This window comes from Tenrec ecaudatus, chromosome 3 (assembly GCF_050624435.1).
Source record: "Tenrec ecaudatus isolate mTenEca1 chromosome 3, mTenEca1.hap1, whole genome shotgun sequence".
Lineage (NCBI taxonomy): Eukaryota > Metazoa > Chordata > Mammalia > Afrosoricida > Tenrecidae > Tenrec > Tenrec ecaudatus.
The window spans coordinates 220,875,097-220,896,050 of NC_134532.1; the positions used below are offsets into that span (position 1 = coordinate 220,875,097).

The 20,954-nt window shown below is 55.0% G+C and overlaps 1 protein-coding gene and 1 pseudogene across 1 annotated transcript; both read left to right on the forward strand.

Moving 5' to 3' along the window:
- The first annotated feature begins 308 nt into the window (after positions 1-308).
- On the forward strand, positions 309-10,115 carry LOC142442542 (trifunctional enzyme subunit beta, mitochondrial pseudogene; annotated as a pseudogene).
- Positions 10,116-13,128: 3,013 nt separating this feature from the next.
- On the forward strand, positions 13,129-14,377 carry TMEM271 (transmembrane protein 271). The gene has a single exon (XM_075545053.1). It carries the CDS (start codon positions 13,129-13,131, stop codon positions 14,191-14,193), a length of 1,065 nt encoding a protein of 354 aa, XP_075401168.1. The 3' UTR covers positions 14,194-14,377.
- The last annotated feature ends 6,577 nt before the right edge of the window (positions 14,378-20,954 follow it).

Consider the following 20,954-nt stretch of genomic DNA (forward strand, 5'->3'; position numbering starts at 1 on the left):
GAGATGTGGGCAGGGGTCTCGGCAGGAGGCTGGCAGAAGTGGGGCGGGGTGAATGAGCTCTCTCAGACCCAGCAGTGTGTCATCAGGTGCTGCTGCAGAAGCCTGGTGTTGGCAACACACAGGGGAAGGAAGTGGAGGAGCAGGGAGGGTGCAGGCAGAGACTGGAGCCTCATCAGTGCCCAGGCTCAGGAGCCAGATGGGACCATCACCAACTGTAACTTCGTAGAGAGCATGATTGCCATGGGTACTGGGAGGACAGGCTACTGACCTGGCCAGTGGCCGCTGAGGGCCGGGGGGACAGAACAGACATGCCGTCCATCCAGAAGCCTGGTACCTGTGCTGCTGAGCACTGCCTCCAGGCCTGTGGCCATGGGCTGTCTGACTCCCAGGGTGCTGGTCCCCGGCAGACTACCTGACCTCCTAGACTTCCTGACCCCCTGGCTGTCTGATCTCCCCAGGGCTGTCTGACCCCACAGGGCTGTCCAATCCCCAGAGCTCCCTCCCTGCTAGACGCCCCACCTCCCACCCCAAGAGGGAAAATATGCCACCTGGCCGGTGAATGATGAGGGCCAGGTGGGCCTGTCAGAACAGGTGAGCTAGAGGAACATCCGATGGCCTGAGGGACAGGGCCTGTGGGACCCCGGGGGTCATAGGGTAAGTCTGGTTCTGGGTGTTAGGGTTTCTAGTGTGTCTCCACCGAGCAGAACTAGTGAAATGGACACAAGCCAAACGTCTCTATTTCTGGAAACTGCTGACAAGGATCACCTGCTCCCTCCTGGGCAGACTTGTGAGTGTGACCAGGGGAGGAGAGGTGGGCTTGGCTCACTGACAGTTTCTGCTCTGAAACTGTTACATTATTGTGAGTTGAAACGTCCCAGGCAGTTTCCTCTCCATCTCCATCTGCTGGTCCTATAACTGTGGTAGCCAGCCCCCAGGATAGCCTGGATGATGCCCACCTCTGGCTGTGTGGTCTCCGGGCGTCCCTGGCTCCGTAAATCTTCAAGACAATGGAATATGACTGCCTCTGTTGATAGTGACTGATCAGGACATGTCTGTCTCCTCCCCTCTGCTCCTTCTCCTTCCTTGCCGCCTCTACCTCCTCCTCCTCCCCTTCTCCTCGTTCTTCAACTCCTCTTCCTTTTCTTCATTCTCTCCTTCCTCCTCATTCTCCCCCCCCCTCCCATCTCCTCTTCCTCCTCCTCCTCCTCACTGGACTGAGCCAGCTGCCCTCTGGAAACAGCCACCTGGGAAGGAGTTGCTGCAGCAAAGAGCAGAGGCTTGCCCAACAGTGCATCGGAAACAGAGCCCTCCCAACTCCAGTCAAGCGCTCCCATGGCCTTTTGTTCATGAATGCCTTTGGTGCAGCTCAGGCTTCTTCCCTGAGCACCACTGGCTCTGGGTCACATGCTCCCTCTTGAGTGGTGGCTTGTTGGCCCCTTCTATTTGACACAGCAACTCTTGGCAGTCCTTCCATCTTCTTTTGATGTACTCGATCGTTTGCCCATAGAATCCTTCAGTAGAGCAACTTGAGGCTAGAATGCTTTCCTGCCATTTCTTCAGCTCGAGCGAGGTGTGCGGAGTGCTTTCTTCCTTCCTGGTTTCTTCCCTGCCTGGTTCTAACCGTTCATGACAGTGCTTTGCCTTCTTGAGCTGCCCTTTGACATTTTCTGCTCGGCTCTTTTACTTCACTGTCTTCTGTTTGCTTTAACTACTCTGTGTTTGAAAGTGAGTTCAGAGCCTCTCCGACATCCACCTTGATCTTTTCTCTCCTCACCACTAGCTTGCGGACGTCCTCCCACAGCCCCCCAGATCCTCGGCCACCAGTGTGCCAGCCATCAAATCTGCACCGGAGATGTTTTCGAAATTCCAGTGTAATTAAATTATGGACTGGTTCTAATTTTCTTTAACTTCAACCTGGACTTAGGTAGGAAGCTTGAAGGTCTGTTCCCGTCGAGCCCTCGTCTCCTTTTGGGGACTCACACTGAACTCCTCCTGCGTCTGGTCCTTCTTGAAGGTGTAGCCTATTTGATTCTTGTGTCTTTTGTCTGACGAGGTCCATGTGTACAGTCACCACTTAAGTTGTTGAAAGCAGTGTTTGCGATGAAGAAGTTGTTTGTTGTCAGGCACCGTAGCGTCAGCTCCAACCCATCACAACCCTGTGCCCAACAGAACTGAAGACTGTAGAGTCCCGTGCCGCGCTCACCAGTTTCTGTGTCTGAGCCCATTGGTGCAGCCCTGTGTCCACCCATCTCCTGGAGGGCTGTCCTCCTGTCTGCTGCCCCTCCACTGTACCAAACATGCTACCATCCTCCAGGGACTGGTCTCTCCTACCAACATGTCCAAAGAACCTGAGACACATTCTTCCCATCCTTGCCTCTCAGGAACACTGGTCATACTTCTTTCAAGACAGAACGGTTTGTCCTTTTAGCAGCTCCTGATAGGCTCAATGCTTGCCAGTGATGAGGAAGTGGGAGAATTCTACAAACAACTGTGGTTGGTGATGGCTCACACATGCCATCAAGAGGCATTGATGAGCACTGGTGATTGAATGCAAGAGTGGGAAACAGACAATAGGGGCTCTTTGTTTCCCGCTTTGGGATTAAAGTTGGCAATGTTTGCTTAATCAATTTCAGATGGAAGAAGTTGATAGAATCCCTATCACCACTAACCTTAGGGGTCTGTGTGTGAATCTGAATAATAGTTATATTCATTGGACTCCCTTGTAGGTGTGTAGACATTATCCTATTACAGACAGCGAGGTCCTTCAAGAAAGATCTTGAGATGTCTGTTTTGCCAAGGACTGTGAGCCACTCCTCTCAACTCTGTCATTTCCAGTCTCGTGAACCCCATGACTGCCGGGTTCCCTGGGCAGTTCCAGTCCATTTTGGCTCGCTAATGCCTAGGGTGCTGACCTTTGCACTCTGCACTGCATTCCTGACAACTTCCAGCTTTTCCAGATTCAGACCTGGCACACGCCACTTCTCCTTACCCCCGGATTTGGTAGCTGTGTCCTCTCCTTTTGAGTCCTGCCCTATCAGTGAGTGAAGGTCTGGAAAACTGGCTCCCTACGTCCACACCACAATGGTCAACTTTGCTGGGAGGGGGCAGCTCCTCGACAGCTGGGTTTGGGGTGCTTCCCACCTAAGGATCCACCGTAGCACCCAACCTGATGTGCTCCACTGCTGTGCATAAGGCTTCCAGGGCCAAGCCCTCTGGCATGGTCCCTATTGTGGAAGCCCACTGAAACCTGGTTACTGGGTGACCCTGCTGGTATTTGAAATACTGATGACAGAGCTTCCAGTAGCATGCAAGCCATCACAGTACAGCAATCTGAAACCCAAGTGTTGGGTTTGGGGACCTAGTTAAGGCAATTTCCTGCAGTAATTTCCAGCAGGAATATTGAAGGAGCCACCTGGATTCTTTTTGCTGCTTACAGTAAGATGTGGGACAGAAGGAAAGAGTTAAACTTACAGAAGATGTGGGGGGTGAAGGAAAAAGTTAAATTTACAGGAAGATGTGGGGAGTGAAGGAAAGAGTTAAATTTACAGGAAGATGTGGATGTGATGTCCCTCACTAACCCATAGCACTAGGGGGCACAACACTGGAGACACAGTGCTACAATTGTGCCCGATCTGACCCCACCACACTTAGGTAAAACACTAAGGGTGTGCAACAGAACAGCAAGGGGAACAGAGCAAGGAAATCCCCAGGGAATACCAAAAATAGACTTTGGGGCCAGGGTGTGGCACCCCATCAGGCTCAACCAGAAAACACTCCTCAAGGTTTTTCTCTGTCTTGTTTTTTGTGCATATTATTATCTCTGCAGGTCTATCTAGATAAGATGGGCGGGATAAACAATCTGGAGGAGAAAACAACAGGGACCAAAGATTCCAAGGGGCATGGGAGAGGGAGAGGTGGGGGGAAGGAAGAGGGTGTTAACAAACCCAGGACAAGGGAACAACAAGTGATCCAAAATCAGTGGCAAGGAGGGTGTAGGAGGTCTAGTAGGGCTTGATAAAGGGCAATGTAACTGAGAGGAATTACTAAAACTCAAAGGAAGGCTGAACATGATAGTGGGACAAGAGGAAAGTAAAAGGAAATAGAGGAAAGAATTAGGAGGCAAAGGGCATTTATAGAAGTCTAAATACAGGCATTTACATATGTAAATATATTTATATATAAGGTTGGGGAAATAGATCTATGCGCATATATTTATAGGTTTAGTACTAAGGTAGCAGATGAACATTGGTCCTCTACTCAAGTACCCCCTCAATGAAAGAACACTTTGTTCTACTAACCTAGCATTCCATTATGCTCACCTTCCTGACACGATTGCTGAAGAAAAAGTGGGCGCATAGTAAATGTGAAGAAAGCTGATGGTGCCCGGCTATCAGAAGACATAACATCTGGGATCTTAAAGGCTTGAAGATAAATAAGCAGCCATCTAGCTGACAAGCAATGAAGCCCACATGGAAGAAGTACACCAGCTTGTGTGATCACGAGGTGTCAATGGGATCAGGTATCAAGCATCAAAGAACAATAGTCATATCACTGTGAATGAGGAGGAGGGCAGAGTGGAGACCCAAAGCCCATCTGTAGGCAACTGGACATCCCCTTACAGAAGGATCTCGGGGAGGAGACGAGTCAGTCAGGGTACAGTATAGCAACTTTGAAACATACAACTTTCCTCTAGTTCTTTAATGCTTCCTCGCCCTGCCCCCCACCACTATCAGAATTCCCAATTGTACCTTACAAATCCGACTAGACCAGAGGATGTACACTGGTACAGATCAGAGCTGGAAACACAGGGAAGACAGGACCGATATACCCCTCAGGACCAATAATGAGAGTAGCGATACCAGGAGGGAAAGGGGAAGGTGGGGGGAAAGGGGGAACTGATCACAATGATCTACATATAACCCCCTCCCTTGGGGACAGACAACAGAAACGTGGGTGAAGGGATACATCAGACAATGTAAGACATGGAAAAATAATAATTCATAAATTATCAAGGGTTCGGGAGGGAAGGAGGATGGGGGAGGGAGAGGGAAAATGAGGAGCTGATACCAAGGGCTCAAGTAGAAAAAATGTTTTGAGAATGATGATGGCAACAAATGTACAAATGTGCTTGACACAATGGATGGATGGATTGTGATAAGAGTTGTACAACCCCGATAAAATGATTTAATTTAAAAAAGCTTTGAGTGTGAAGGAAAGAGTTAAGCTTACAGGAAGAGGTGGAGCGAGAAGAAAGGTCAGCAGGAAGTGGAAGGGTTTCCTTCCTCTTCAGCAGTAAATTATGCTGCAGCCAAAAGCATCCAAACAGGCACAGATCAACCTCAGGGCCCTTTCAGAAGAGTTGGCTCCAGAGATGAAACTGAAGTGTGATCATAGGATTTTTTTTAAAGGTCTCAGAAAGACCACTGTGATGCTAAGTCCATCAAATGGAAGCTGCCCAGTAGAAGGGCTCATCTGGAAGGGATTGTGTGTGTGAGGGGTCTCTTTGCAGGGGGCGCGCCCTGGTGAGACCCACAGGGGACCCACACAATTCTGAAATGCAGCATTTCCTGGGATCAAAGCCAGGTTGGGCTGAAGTGGGCAGAGATGGTCCTGCAGTGATTCTGCAGAGGGAGGGAAGAGTGCTGCTTCCAACGTGAGTGCCTTGCCCGCCTTTCCGGGAAAGGGGGGCAGCTCAGAGGCCGGACTGAGAGCCACACAGAGTCCACAGGGGAGTTTCAGAGCAGCCCCTGGGGCACCGACTTGCCCTTCTGTTGGGCGAGCAGTGGTTACTAACACGGGTCCCTGCCGACATGCCAGTGTGTGAGGGCAGGTCTTGGGATGGAGAGGGTCGGGCAGGATCCGGGCAGCTGCTCTTAGAGAGCTACGAAGAGCACAGAGGCACTAGAGGACCCCCAGAGCCTCTGCTGGTACTCAGGTCCTGGGTGGCCCCTCTCATGCTGCACCAGTGTATGCCCTGTGTCAGGTGGACAGGGCATGAGGGCTTACCATGAGGGTTGGTTGTTCGGGTCGCCTTGTTGGAGACCCTGAACCAGAACTATCCAATCGCTCCCCTTCCAGATTCCCAACCCTCATAAACTGTGCACAGCAGTTTTACAGCACGAGGTTTTGACATGTTTAACGATGCAGCAAGGAGTCCTGTCACTCCGCACTAGAAATGTATCATTCTTGGTCCCAAACCAAACTGACCCACAGTGACCCCGCAGGACAGAATGGAATGGCTCCTGTGGGTCCCCAGACTGTAACTCTTTACAGATCATCAGCCTTGTTTTTTTGAACAGCTGGCCTTGCGGTTCGCAGCCCATTGGTAGCTACCAGGGCTCCTTGGGTCAGCAGGCCCTCACTGATCGCCCAGCCACTGTGCTCTTTGAAACCCTGACCTCCTAGAGGTCCACTCTTTCGGGTCATGTGGAGAACGAACATGCTCCTTCACGGTGATGTCATTGGTCCTGAAAGACGGGAATCTTTTCTTTGCTGCTAGCATGTGCTTCTGTGCATTTTCGGGCTGTATTTTTCTACAGATCATCCTGTGAGATCAACTATTGCAGAGCTATATGCAAAGTGCTATCATCATCGTTATGGAGGAATGAAGGGCTAAATTTGGGTTTCATTGTTTCAAGTTAGTTGTTTGGTCATTTCTTTGTAAAATCACAGACCTGTGACCAAGTGGTACCTGCCACTCTCTCTCTCTCTTTAAAAAAATTTTTTAATTAAAATTTTATTTGAAAAATTTTGGACTTTTAAAACTTTAAAATATTTTCTTCCCAAGAAAGTCCATAAAATTCAGAACAGGGCTAACCAGAGGATGAGAGGAGAAATGAGGTCTGTGTCCAGAGAAGCCCCCCACTCTCTTATGGAGAGGGCCTCAGGGTGCCTACTGCAGCCTGGGATTGAGTGGAAGACTGGAGTTGTGGTTTGAGCAGAGTCCTGTTTCAGTCATGACCGTGCTTTGGTTAGTGAAGGAACCCCAAGATGAGAGGAGAAAGAACTAATAAACCGAGCTTGGGGCAGGCACCCCGGAACCCATGAGCGTGGGGACAGCAGACCCCACTGAACCTGTAAGCAGCATGGGGGGGCTGGGAATGGGGTTTGGGCTGCGACCTTTCATTGGACACATAACTAAGTATGGGGCTTATTTGGGGAGCCTCTTCTAGTGACTTTAACCACAAGGGAGGGGGTTCTGGGTGCACTGTGGACTTTCTGTGGTCCAGGAATGTAACAGGGGTACCGGATGGTGATGACCACACAGTCCCTGTCCTACCAGCCTACCCCAGGGCTCGGCCCCTCAGGAGTGTGTCCCTGTGTGGTCTGCTTTGAATTTACTTTGAAAGGAGCTCCCCCTCCCCCACCCCCTACTGAGGACTTGCTTTGCCTGCGGCCCATGGTCCCCCTGGGTCCTCACTCCTGGTTAGCACTGGGCTGTAGCAGCTGGGGCACAAGGTGTGTGGAGGGGGTGTCTGGGGGGTGGAGAGGGGGAGGTTGGGAGTGGAAGGTGGAGGGTAGGGGGAGGTGTGTCTGGGGGTGGGGAGAAAGTGTGGCTAGGGTAGAGGGGCACCTGCCTGTCTTGATTTGGGGCACTCATTTTATGATTCATTAAGCTGTGACATGCACATTTTATGAACTTTCTGCATTTCTATCCTATTTCAGTCTGAAAGCTTTTTCTAATAAGAGCGGGGGGGTGTCTGAGGGCCCAAGGCAGTGGCTGCAGAAGAGGAAGGCCACGGGTGAATTAGCAGGAGGCACAGCCAGGGACCTGCACTAACTAGGAGACCCAGGACTAAAGGGGTCCAGCAGCTACCAAGATGAAGGATAAAAAAACAAAAAACTAAGTGACACATTAATTAGAAAATAATCAGAACTGACCAAAGTAATTGAAATTAGTATTCCAGCGGATTGAGTTTTAGTACCAATGAATACGTAAATATTAAAATAATATTTAAAGCTGATAAGGAAAATATCATTCAATTAACATGATTGTTATAATCAGAGAAGCTGTTTTATATAAAGAAGAGCACTGTGGCTGTGCTGTCAGGAGAGACCAGACCCTGGAGAAAGGTTCCTGCTCGGTAAAGTGGAGGGGCAGCAAAAGAGGGGCAGGCCCTCGAGGAGATGGGCAATTGTGAAGCTGGCACAGGACAGGCGGTGCTTGGTCCTGTGCATACTGGGTTGCTGCGTATTGGGATCAACGCAGTGGCATAACCCTCTTGTGCTCAGAAGCAAACAAGCCTGCATCAGAAACTTGCCTCATGTGGGAGCTGAAGAGGATGGACAGTAGTTCCGGTTTCAGAATGATGTCCATTTTGACTTGCACTTTTAACAATCTTCCCAACACATAAAAATGGGCCCTCACATTTTCTATGAGACCACTGAGCTGCTCCTCCCAGTTTCAAACCACCCAGACCAAGTGTATTAGTTACATAATTTCCTATCAGCTTGAAGTGTAGGGGTGGAATCTAGCCTGTCAATCAGGTGAAAGCCTGATGGTGCCTCTTTGTGGGCGTGACCTTCTCATCAGGGGGGTCCTGGGAAACTCCCCCTCTCTCTGACTCATCTTCCTGAGTCACTGGGAAAGCTGCCAGAGTCACGCTGAGACCTGCCAGCCTGTGATGTAGCCACCCCATTGTATCCACAAGACCTTGCACCCACTGGCCTGTGATCTTCCTGCTTTCTGCATCATTGCATGTGGCTGTGTGACTCTGGAAAAGAACTTACGGACTAGTATCAGACTTAGGAACTTGATCTGGACTGGGCTGGGTTGTTTGCTTGATATAGAATGACTTCTTGGTAGAAAGCTCTCTCTTACATACATGAGTGTCACTGGATGTTTCTCTAGTCAACCTGGCCTGACACACCAAGACAAAGACCTTAGCCAAGACCACATTGTGTGGTTGACGCTGTTCACATCCCCTTTTTGCTGTCAGACCCTTCATAGAAAGATCTGACACCACAGGACTTGGCTGGAGCTGCATTTATGGGTTTGTTGCATTGGACCAATGTCCCCCAAAAAGTGATTGATTATTGGATCTTTGGCTTAGTCATTCAGGAAGTGGAAACAAGCAATGTTGCAGGAGAGGCCGCCCTGGGAGCTGGCTTCTCCAACAAGACCTCTGCTTACATGGTCTGCCTCTCTGCCAATCAAGCCATGACCTTGGGTGTTGGCTTAACTGGTTGCTTCTGGCCAGTGTGATGTGGTTGTGGCTGGAGGAGTAGAGTTAATGCCTGGCATTCCTACTTGTCATACAAGGAAAATGATGCCAAATTGCAATAAGGCCAAGGCTCTGGGTCAGCAACGGCCACTAATCTCTGAATTCAGATGTATTTCCTAGCACCTGAGCCCCCAGCAGTGGCTGAGTTCTCCACCAGCGAGACCAACCACGGCCACTCTGCAGACCCACTGGCCGCTGCCTTTGCTGTTTCTCAGACAGAACAGGATGGCCATGCGCTGCACTATCACCGACTGTTCAAGAAAGCACAGGATGAAGAGCTCCTTCCTGACAGTGTCCCCTTCAAAGTATCGGGAAAAGACACAGCTACCAACAATCATGGCGCCTGCCCTTCCTCACGGGAGCAGATGGCCAAGCTGAAACCTGCTTGCATCGAGCCCCATGGTACAGTGACAGCAGCGAAGACATCTGTCCTGACCGATGCCACCTCTGCAATGCTGATGAGACCAGAGGAAGCGCCTTTTCTGGGCTGTAAACAAGGGAAGATTTGAGGGGTGTTGTGATGTGTCTCCAGTTCCAAAAAAACAACTATTATTTGGCCCAAGATGTGCAGCTACGAAAGTCCTAGAAAAGGCCGGGCTCACAGTGAGCGACACTGATGCTTTCCAGTTTCATGCAGCTTTCTCAGGCCAGTTTATGGCTCATTTTAAAGCCATGGATTTTGATTGGTTTGTGAAAAAAACTACATGGGTAGAAAAACAAGGTTGGAGTACGTCCTTTAGAGAACTTTCACCCCTGGGGCGATTGCTATCCCTCGGACATTATTTGGAGGAGTCATGGCACCGACAGACTGGAAAGGATGGAGGCCGGCTGCCTGCCTGCCCAGCAGGAGGGCAGGGCCAAGATACCACAGTTGAAGCTTATCCAGAATAAATGATCAAGAGGGGGTGAGCCCATGCATCTGTGTGACCCACTCACACTAGGCAATGACATTTCAGTGCACAGATCAAAGACGCTTGTAGTTCTGTCTCCTCTCAGAAAAGGACAGTGTGTGGCCCTCTGCTAAATGTCTTCCCGGTAAGCCTTGCCAGTGATCAGAGCTATTCCGTGATCATGGCTCATCGCTCTGTCAGGGATGTCCTGGTCACCAGAATCACACAATGGTAACGTTTAAGCATTTTTTTCTTTCCTTTTTTTCTTCTTCAGTGTTTCTTTTTCATAAGCCAGTGGTCGCAGGATGGGAAATCCAAATTCATTCCTATTTGGATCCTGAGGTCAAATGTTTTCTGCAAAACACAAGCCAATGTGCCTAAATGATGGGCAGAATCGACACCACACTGCAAACCAACAGTGTTTAAACACGTAAACTGCATCTTGGCTAACCTATGTAAACTGGAGAGCTATTAATAAAACGGAGAATGACGACCAAAAGAAACAGAAAAAAATAAACAGACCCACATGGTATGTTGTCAATGTTTCTTCTGGGCTTAGGTTTCCTTTCCTACAAAGAGACACCAGCAGTTTGGGGGGCACCATAAGCCCAGCCTCAGAAAGGCCCAGATGTGCTTGCCTTGCAATTCTAGGTCAGTGACAAGTGGGGGCCAACCCAGGCAGGGAGAGGGCACCTCAGGTGCAAAGGCCCTGGGGTAGGAAGAGGTAACCACGCTCAGAGAGGGTGGTCAGAGGTGGGGGTGCTCCGGTGCGGGGCTGGGAGGGCTGGAAGAGGGGAAGGAAGACCTCATGTTCCACGCCCAGGCCTTCTGCCATGCAGGTGCAGCCATGGCCTTTCCCCAAGCCCCACCCCGTGCCCCATCACGCGGGCTAACGCCCACCCCGTCACGTCCTCCCCCGAGCGCCTCAATCCACAGCCAGCATCACCAGGCTAGGCTGCTCCATCCTCCTCTGCGCCAGGCCGAGGTTGCTGCAAACCTCGTTTCCCTGGATACTGAAATAATCATTGGAAGTCGGCTCATGGCAACCCGCTCACACCGCGTGGGCGCCTGCTTATTACACGGCGGCTCTGCACGCTGTCCTTTTAAAACGCATCCACCACGAATGTGAACCAAGTCGCACTATTCCGACTTTTCTGGCAAGCCATCCCCCTGAGCTGGTAGGGCTGAGGCTGGAATCTGCGCTCCCTGCTAAAAATACAGCGGCACCTGCTGACTCTCCTCCCAGCTGCGCCCTAAGTCAGTCCCACACAGACATTCAGAGGGCCCCCCACAGCCCCAGAAGCCCAGGCCGGGCAGGTGGGGCCCGCTACTGCTTTCAGGGCCTTGGGATCCTCTTGTCTTAAGTGGGGTGTGGGGAGGGGGTGTAGCACCTGCAGCTCTGGTGTCAGGAAGCGGGCAAGGTGGGTGCCTGGATGGGAGGTGCGCTTTCAGATCACCCCGCACAGCTGCTGGCCGAGCCCCTCCAGACCAAACGCAAAGACGACTCACCCAGCTCCTGGCCTCAGAGCCACAGCGCCACAGAGACCCAGGAGGGCTCCAAGGGGCTGCCCAACGCCCCCAGCACCACCACAGTAGCACCTTTCAGCTAGGAAGGAGGACGCAGACTGGTCCCCAACCTTCTTCAGCCTCTTGGAGTGTTCAGTGGCCTTGGGGTGCGAGAACGCGGAACCCTCATAGGGGTAGGGTGGGCGGGAACGCCTACCTGGTCCCGCAGGGACAGCCTTAGACTAAAACCCAAGGGCGACCCCGCCCAGCTTCGACCACACGCTGGCTCTTCTCCCCTCTTCCAATTATTTATCCCCAAGACAGGACTGGACCTTTAGCACTCCTTCCCTGGACCCCGCAGTGCCCTTGCGGCCCCCCCCACGCACGTGTGCACACACATGCTCAGACATGACACACCTCCACATGCACGCTTACATGCACACACTCATGTGTACACACTCATACGCGCGCACACGTGTGCACACATGCTCGCACATGACATACCCCCACACTCACGCACATACACCCACACGCTCTCATGAAAGCACACACTCACATGTACATACACATGCACACACACTAGTGCACACACATGCTCACACATGACATACACCCAAACGCTAACACACTTATACAGCCACACGCTCTCACGCACGCACCCACGCATATACACTCACGCGTACATACTTGCACAAGCGCGCGCGCGCGCGCGCACACACACACACACACACTTGAGGACACTTCCTACCTTGGGCTGGAGGGTCTCAGCACCAGACTCCCTCCATTCTAAGGCCTCTCTCTCCACCCCTCCCCCTCTCCCCGCCGGACCCAGGCCCTTACCCATCTGCCAGTCCCAACCAGCACCTGGGCTGCCTCGCTCCTACTCCCCACCACACCCACCCCTTCCCGGATACCGCTATCCCCTCCCTGCACCTCGGCTCTCCCTCACCCCACCCAGCACTCAAGGTACCTCCTCGATCTCCCCTCCCCCGCGGTCCAGTCTAACTTCTGTAAGCTTCCAGGGCGCAGCCGCAAGGCTGGGCGTGCGGCCCTCTGGGGCCCTGCAGGCTGGGAGGGGCCGAGGGCGCGGGTGACAGAGCTTGGGGCGGCGAGGGGGCGCAGCCGGGGTCCCTCTACCCCAGGAGGTGGCTGCAGGGCTCGTTGGGGGCGGGGAGGGCGGCTCCAGGGCAAGACGCGGGCGCGTCCTGGGAGGGGCGTCCCCGGCTGGGGAGGGGGCGCGCGCCCTGCGGTCCTGGCGGCGCGGGCCCGCGGCGGCGGCGGCGGCGGGAGGCGGAGGATGCGGGCTCCGGCCGCGGCGGCGGCGGCGGCGGCGGCGGCGGCGGCGGCGGCGGCGGCGGCGGCGGCGGCGGCGCGGGCCCGAGCGGACGCGGGAGGATGAGGAGGAGGCCGGCGGGCCGGCCGCACGGCGCCGGGAGGAGGCGCAGGCGGCGGGGGCGGCGGCGGGCGGCGGCGGGCGCGCGGGGCGCGGGCCGGCTTGGGCGCGGAGGATGAAGTGGAGCGTCCGCGGAGCCTGCGCCGCGCTCTCCGCCTGCCTGCTTCTCGCCTGCGCGCTCAGCGCCGCCGCCGTCGGCCTCAAGTGCTTCGCGCTGGGCACCGAGCTGCGCGGGGAGCCCTTCCGCCTCGGCGCGGCCGCTGGCGCCTTCTACTCGGGGCTGCTGCTGGCCGCCGGCCTGGCGCTGCTGGCCGCCGCCCTACTCTGCTGCGGGCCACGGGACGCGCCCGCGCCCGCCGCCGCGCCCTCGCCCACCCGCGCCGGGCCCGCCGCCGCCCCGAGCGCAGCGACTGAGTCCGCGCCCGGCGAGCTGGGGGCCGGGCCCGCGCCCGCCGGGCCGCTCAGCAGCCAGAACCTGCTGCTGCTCGGCGTCTTGGTCTTCATGCTCGGCGTCCTCAGCGCCTTCGCGGGCGCCGTGATCGACGGCGACACCGTGTCCCTCGTGGAGCGCAAGTATTCGCACTACTGCCTGCCCGCGCGGCCGCCGGCCGCCGGCCCCCTGGACAGCGCCACGGCCGCCAAGTGCCGCCAGCTCAAGGACTACCAGCGCGGCCTGGTGCTCTCCACCGTTTTCAACGCGCTGGAGTGCCTGCTCGGCCTGCTCAGCCTACTGCTTGTCAAGAACTACAAGTCGTCGCAGGCCCGGCGCGGGCGGCGCGCGCGGCGGAGGGCAGGCAGGGCCCTGGCGCGGCCCCGCGGCGGCACCGGGCTCCGCGCGCAGCCGCTCGCCTCCCGGACACGGCGGGGTCGGCGGGGCCGGCGGGGCCGGCGGCTGCAGCAGCGCCCGAGCGAGGCCTCCATCCTGGCCCCGGAGGAGTCGGACTTGGCGGCGCCTGGGGGCTGCGCGGGCTTCGGCGTAGGCCACGCTGTCTCCTACATCAACGTGGGCGGTTTCCGCGCCTGCGACGAGGCGGGGGTGGAGGTGTGCTGCGGGGGCCACCCGTCCGTGGAGCTGCCTGGCTACGCGCCCTCCGACCCTGACCTCAACGCTTCGTACCCCTACTGCTGCCGGCCGCCCTACGAGGGGATGCGCCCCTGGGAGCCGAGCCAGTCCTGCTGAGCGCCCCCCCCTTCCGCGGGGACGCATGGCCGCCCTGCCAGGGGCCGCACCCCTGGGAGCCGGACCATTATCAGCTGAGCGCCCTGCGTCCCAGCCCAGGGCGGCGGCCCCTCTATCCTTGGAGCCAGCGCCCCTGGGAGCTAGCCTGGGTCTGCTGAGCGACTCCCCACCTCCCACCCCCACCCCCCACCCCGCACCCTCGGCCGGTGTGGCCCAGTCGCTCAGATGAACATCTGCGGGGGTCACGCGGCGCTGGGCTGAAGCTGAGCCTCCAACCCACCGACCAATACACCCGGCCTCTGGACACGGTGCCACGAGGCCCGGGCCTGGCAAGCCCTCCTCTTCTCTGTGTCTGTCCATCTCCGGATTCCATTTTAAAGTTTACAATGAATGCGTTGGTGTTGGTTCAGGCCCACACACCTCTCCTGAGCGAGTCCGCCCAGAACAGGCGCACGCAGGCCCAGTCGAGGGGAGGACTCAACACGAAGGTTATTTCGGGCCTGGTGACTGTCCCCTGGCAGCCCAGGAACGACGGCCAACCAGCCGGCACCTTATACGGGAACGAAGCGAGGACCCCCAAGAGCGACCCTGTACACGGACGTGCCTGCTTTGCTTACTGCAGAGCTTCCTACAAACGTTGGTCATGTGTGGTGCATCTCTGGCAGGGAGAGCAGTGAGTGCCCTCATTCTACTGCCCACGTGGGACCCGGAAGGCCCACCCGGCGGGAGCTGGGTCCCCACGCTGCTCCCTCGGAGGCAGGGCTCAATCGCTTAAGATTGGTTCCTGGTTCTGTGGGCTGCTCTGTCCCACTACCACTCACTCTGGGGCTGTCCTGCTCGCTGCAGCTCGTCTTTTGGGTTTTTACGCAAAGGGGAGTTTAGTTTTGGTTAATAGTATGAACACTGATTCTATTTTGGAAAATTGCAGTCATAGTTTTTCTCTGGCAAAGTTCATTTTCTCTCTGATTTATTCATGAATCTGGTCATTTATTATAACATTTTACTTAAAATATACCCTGTAAATTGCCTTAATCGAAGTGAAGGTCATACTTCTAAATGAGCAGGCTGTGTGTGTGTGCTTACACACGTGTTATATAAACAGCACCAGTTGGTGGTGGCGGTGAGAAAGAGGGTCATGTGTTTCTGTCCAGTCTTTTGGGCGGGCAGGGGGTCTCTGGGGAGTGGTCCAACCCAGGTGGTATGTGCTCGCCAGAGTGCATGTCCTCTACTGGAGGGCAGGAGGGTGCACTCACCCCCAGCAGACCCACTCTGAGGGGGAAACACTGAAAGCACCAGCCATGGCTTTGCACTCGGCAAGAGCCCACTTCTCAGTGCACTAACCTCACCAGATGGTGGGTGCCGGCGCAGTGTGGGACCAGGTTGTACAGTGGCCTCCTGCGCCCTGCCAGAGTGCCTGGCCCCTAGTGGCCCAGGCTGTTGCCAAGCACTGGGTCAGAAGACAGCATAGGAGAGGGTGTGTGTGCCCACTTGGTAAGTTTGACCCATGGGTCTGGGCTACTGCCCTGGACAGAGAAGCAGCAGCCCAGAGTCCCTTGCTTGCTTTGTGGATATGACTGAGGAGGATCAGCAGGCCAGTGTCCTAATCTGGCTCCCAGCGTCTGCAGACACCAGGTCAGACAGGCCTCTGTGCCTTCTTGGTGTAGCAGAGACAAAGAGACAGCAGGTCCCACTGCCCCTTGGGGCTCTTGGACAAGCGGCCTGTCCCAGAGCAGCCTGGGCAGTGAGTGTGGTGCTCAGCCGCGCAGGGTTCATTCTGCATTTCCCGGCACTGGGTCCGGTCACTCAGCTATGGCTCGTGATTCCCGTTGACAGAGCAGGCTGGCCAGCTCTCCCAGAAGTCCCGAGGACAGCACCCAGAGTGCCACAGTGGAGAACACAGGCCAACTGTGCCCAGAGACAAGAGAGCAGGGTAAAGTCAAGTCATGCCTGCTGCCACCCTGTTTCCCAAGGTGTGTCTCCTCACCCAGTTTAAAGCATCAGGCACCTTACGAGCCTTCCAAGGCAGCTGCCCATCAGAGGCTTCTCCGGAGGGCCAGGTTCACAGGAGGGTGGGCAGGGCAGGTCCAGGCAGGGCCACTGTGCCCAAGGACTGCTCTAGGGCTAGGTTGGCTTCTTCTACAGAACCCGGAGCCCACAGGCTTGTGTTGGCTTGGTTCTGCCTGCAGTGAGGCGACCATGAGGTGATAGGGTCTGTCCTCCAGTTCGCTAGAAGAAATCAACTACAAAATACTCCCAAATTTGTCCTAAAGATGTGCAGTTGGGCAATGAATGAGGATGGCAGACACGACCCCCCTCCCAATCTTTCAGAGGGCCGCACACCTGGGGGCTGCTTCTGTGTGCTCAGGCAGCTTCTACTGAGGCTTTCAGTTTGATTTTTCAACTCAATTATTTTTGCTGCCTGGGAAATGATGCCAGTTCTAAACCTTTCCCAGATGGGACAAGTTCTGCCTGCCCTGGAGTTTATGAGGACTGGGATTCTGAAATTCAATGAACTGCACGTCAGCATTTTACCTGACCTTCATGCTCAATCTCTAAGTTTGATCTGAAACATGAAGGTGTGGCTCAGCTCCACAAGAGAGCTCGCTGTCCACCCAGCCCACTGTCTCCTACACAGCACTGGCCAGCATATCCTGGGAGCTCCAGACACCTGGGCTCAGCCTGGCCTCTGGAGGCACAAGCCAGAGCCACAGACCAAGATTAGGGCTGAAATTTAAACGAAAACAACCATTTAGGAGAAAATAACAGAGAAATGGTTGTTGAGACCAAATTTTTGGTGACTTAAGTTTTACTCTGGTGGCACCTGCCAGGTGCATACAGGACCCTCAGCACACACACGCACACACACACTCTCAAAACCCCAAGGGGCACTATTGCTGGATGCAGTGGACTGAGGCCAGGCTGTCCCGGCTCACTGATGGCACAAGACTGTGGGTGAGCAGCCCCTACGAAGCCCCTTGACATAGCTGAGCAGTTAGGAGCCTCCAGAATGACCCTTGGCCCACATGGAGTATCATAATGGGGGAGGCTGGGGTTCTTACAGTGTAGCGAGGGGTCAGGGGATGGCAGGGGTTTCCACACCACAGCAACAGTGGCTGGGGTTCTCACAGTGTAGTGGGGGGGTGTGGCCTGTGGTTCCCACACTGCCATGGGGACTGGGAGCCCCATCTGTGTGGTCCACTGTAATGAGGGGGTGGGGACCCCATCTCTGGGTCCCACTGCAGTGAGGGTCATCTGGTAAGCTGCAGCACCCCCATCCCCCTACCAAGCTATTCAGAGCCTTTATTACCTCAGAAATATTTCTTCTAACCAAGATAAGAGAAAATGAATAAACTGAGATCTCAGGAAGAATGAAATTCATCCTCTCGAATTAATGGCACAAATGGGCCCTGAGTCCCACCGAAGATGCCCAGCAGCTGAGGTCCACACAAGATATGTAGCAGCCAAGACCCACATAAAACACGTAGCAGCTGTAGGTCCACGTGAGACACGTAATAGCTGTAGGCTCACATGGGACACATAGCAGCTGAGGTCCATGTGAGATGTGTAGCAGCTGTAGGTCCACACAAGACGCCCAGCAGCCGAGGTCCACGCGAGACTTGCTGTCTGAGTACAGTTGACCAAGACACACACATCAGGTGAAATCCCATCAGGAAGGCCTTTGCCCGGGGACCTCCAAGCAGCTGCTGCACCTCAGCATACTGTCTACATATGGCTCTTTGGGGGAGCAGAGCTGTCCTGAGGCCTGCTGAGCTGTGGGCAGGAGATAGGGACCCAGCCATGCACTGAGGGCCCCACCCCCAGGGCCTTGCAGAAAGCTCCCCAGGACTCCAACTCCACTCTGCTTCTCCCCTGTGGGGTGTTGGGGGGTGCTCTACTCTTGCCCTTCCTTCCTCCCTAGGGGTGCTTCCCAGCCTCTGGTCCCTGGATACCATTCCATCTACCTGCCCTGACCACACACACACACACACACACACACACACGGAGAGAAAATCCAATACAACATCCACCACCTTGTCTGGCCCCACTGCACCCCTCTGCCCCAGCTCCTGCTCAGTTGGCACACTGGCCCCGCCCCTGTGGCCCCTGCCTTTATGCTGTGATAACCTTCTTGGTGCATCTCCCTTTGGGAATGTCCAAACGAAGTCGGGGTACCCTGTGTCCTCCATGGCTGACCGGGCTGGCAGCCAGTCGCCTCCAGACACTCACACCGGACCTCCCTTTCTCTGTACCAACACCCTCGTGGGTATGCAGGGAGCTCGTGCACACAGAACTTCAGGCCTGGTGCCTGCTCACTGACACACAGGTAACTAACACACACAACAGGCACACAGTAGGTGTGTGGTAATGCTTACTGAGGGAACCCTGGGTACACAGGTGGACAAGGTGGACAGGGGCTTCCTGAGGGCTCCTGGCGGGCGAGGGTACCAAGGTACAATGCTGGCATCACTCTGCAAGCCCCGGGCATGGGCTGTAAGCACACACTGCATGGGGTGCTCTTCTGTGGGTGATCAGTGAGCCCACTGAATGAGCAGGACAGGGTAGCCAGAGTCCCCCACAGGGGGAGTGGGGCAAAGAGTGGGGACCCTGTGAAGGGAGGGGCCCCTGAGGGGCTGGGAGCCTCACAGATGCTACAGCGGCGAAAGGAGTCAGGACTTTGTCTCTGTCTCCATGTCCTGGAGACCACCCACCCACTCCTCCTGCCAGTTGTCTGCCCAGGCACCAGGGGCTCTGCCCAGCACAGCACAGCATGCACAACATTTGGGGAGAGAGGGTGGAGCGAAGGTCCCAATGAATGGGACAAGTCCCAGGGGAGTGACAGGGCTGGGGGAGGTGACAGGTCTGGGGGCGGTGAAGGGTCCAAGGGGGGTGACAGGTTCATGGGAGGGGGAGCCGGCAGGTTCTAGTGGGTGGAAGATTATTGTGTGTGTTGGGGGGTGTTAGGTACCTGAGGAGTGATGGGTCCTGGGGGGTGGCAATTCTAGGGGCAATGCGTCCTGACAAGCTCCAGGGTGCGCGGCCTGAGGTAGCTATCAATACAGAATTCTCACAGAAGCTGACCCCTGCCTGGGGCAGCTCTCTGAAAGGACGGCATGTCTGCTTCTTTGCAGATGCTTCACTTAACAGGCCAGTCACGGCACTTAGTTTGCCACAGATGGGGTCATCGTCCCCCCTAGACACTCTGACAGCTGGGACACTGGGACGCACTCGGAACAGGCCTTCTCAGCCCCACAATCCAACCTCACGCCATCCATATCTCTGAGGGGGGTGTGTGTGGTGTTCCCATTGATCATTGTCCTGGGGCCCAGCACAGATGCTGCTTCTGACCAGCAGACAGTGTGCCCTCTCCTCACCACCCCACAGTGCCTCCTACTCCTGCCCCCCCACTGTCCCTTATTCATGCCCCCACTCCTTCCCCCTGCTCCTGTCCCCCTACTCTTGTCCCCACTGTCCCTCCTGCCCAACTCCTGCCCCCACTGACATCTCCATTCCTGCCCCCCCCCCCCCGCCCCCTGAGGTAGGTTTCCCAAAAGTTCACAACCCCACCTGCCCTCTCACGGGGATGCAGCCAGACTGTGGTTCCACCACCAGATGTGGGCCCCCCTGTATTCCCCACGAGAATATCTGTACGCATGTCTCTCTGCTGCTGCAAATGTAGATGGGGATGTGCTGGGACAACAGGGGCAAAGTTATGAAAATGTCTTCACTGTTAGGAGCACCTGGAGCACAGCAGTCCTCCAGCCAGGGCTCATCTCCACAAAGACAATCAATGGTCTACGTCCTAGTTAGGTGAGTGGGAAGGCATCTAAGGTGCACTTGTCTCTCCCTGTGCAGAGGAAAGTTGAAACAATGGGCCCAATGGGCTAATGGACCAGTCCCCTAAAGTACAGTCCACCGTGAGACCAGACATGCAAGATGGTGCCCCACTAGCGGTCATGTTAGAAGGGTCTAGACAGAGAGAAAATGTGTAACAGAGCTCAAAATCATGTGTTAAAAAGACCAGGCTGACTGGGTGGATGTGTTGTTGTTGTTGTCAGGGGTTGTTGAGTCAGCTCCAACCCCTAGCCCCCCGATGGACAACACTACCTGGTCCTGTGCTGTCCTCACAGCTGTCCCTGTTCTTGAACCCATGTGGCAGCCACTGTGTCCACCCCTCCCTGAAGAACTTCCCCTTCTTTGCTGCCCCATTCCCTTAGCAAGCATGATGTCCTTCTTCAGCGACTTATCTCTTAACAGCATGCCCAAAGTGAGTAAGATGAAGTCCTACCATCCCTGCTTCTAAAGAGCACTTCTTCCAAAACAAATGGATTTGTCCTTTCACAGTCCATGGCAAGTTCAATGTTCTTTTCCAGCACAATTCAAACACATCCATTCCTCTTTGGTCTTCTGCACTCAGTGTCCAACTGCACGTACACATGAGGCGATGGAGAACGCTATGGCTGGGTCAAGAGCACTTTAGTCCTCAAAGGAACCTCCTTGCTTTTCAGTACTCTAAAGAGGTCTTGTGCAGCAGATTGACCCAATGCAACTTGTCTCATGATCTCTTGACTGCTCCTTCCGTGAGCATTGATTATATATCCAAGACAAAATCCTTGAAAACTTCAACCCTTTCTCCATTGATGGTGTTGCCTCTTGGTCCAGTTGTATGCATTTGAATCTTCCTCACGTTGAGTTGTAATCCACACTGAAGGTTATAATGCTTGATCCCCATCAGCAAGTGTTTCAAATCCTCCTCACTGTCA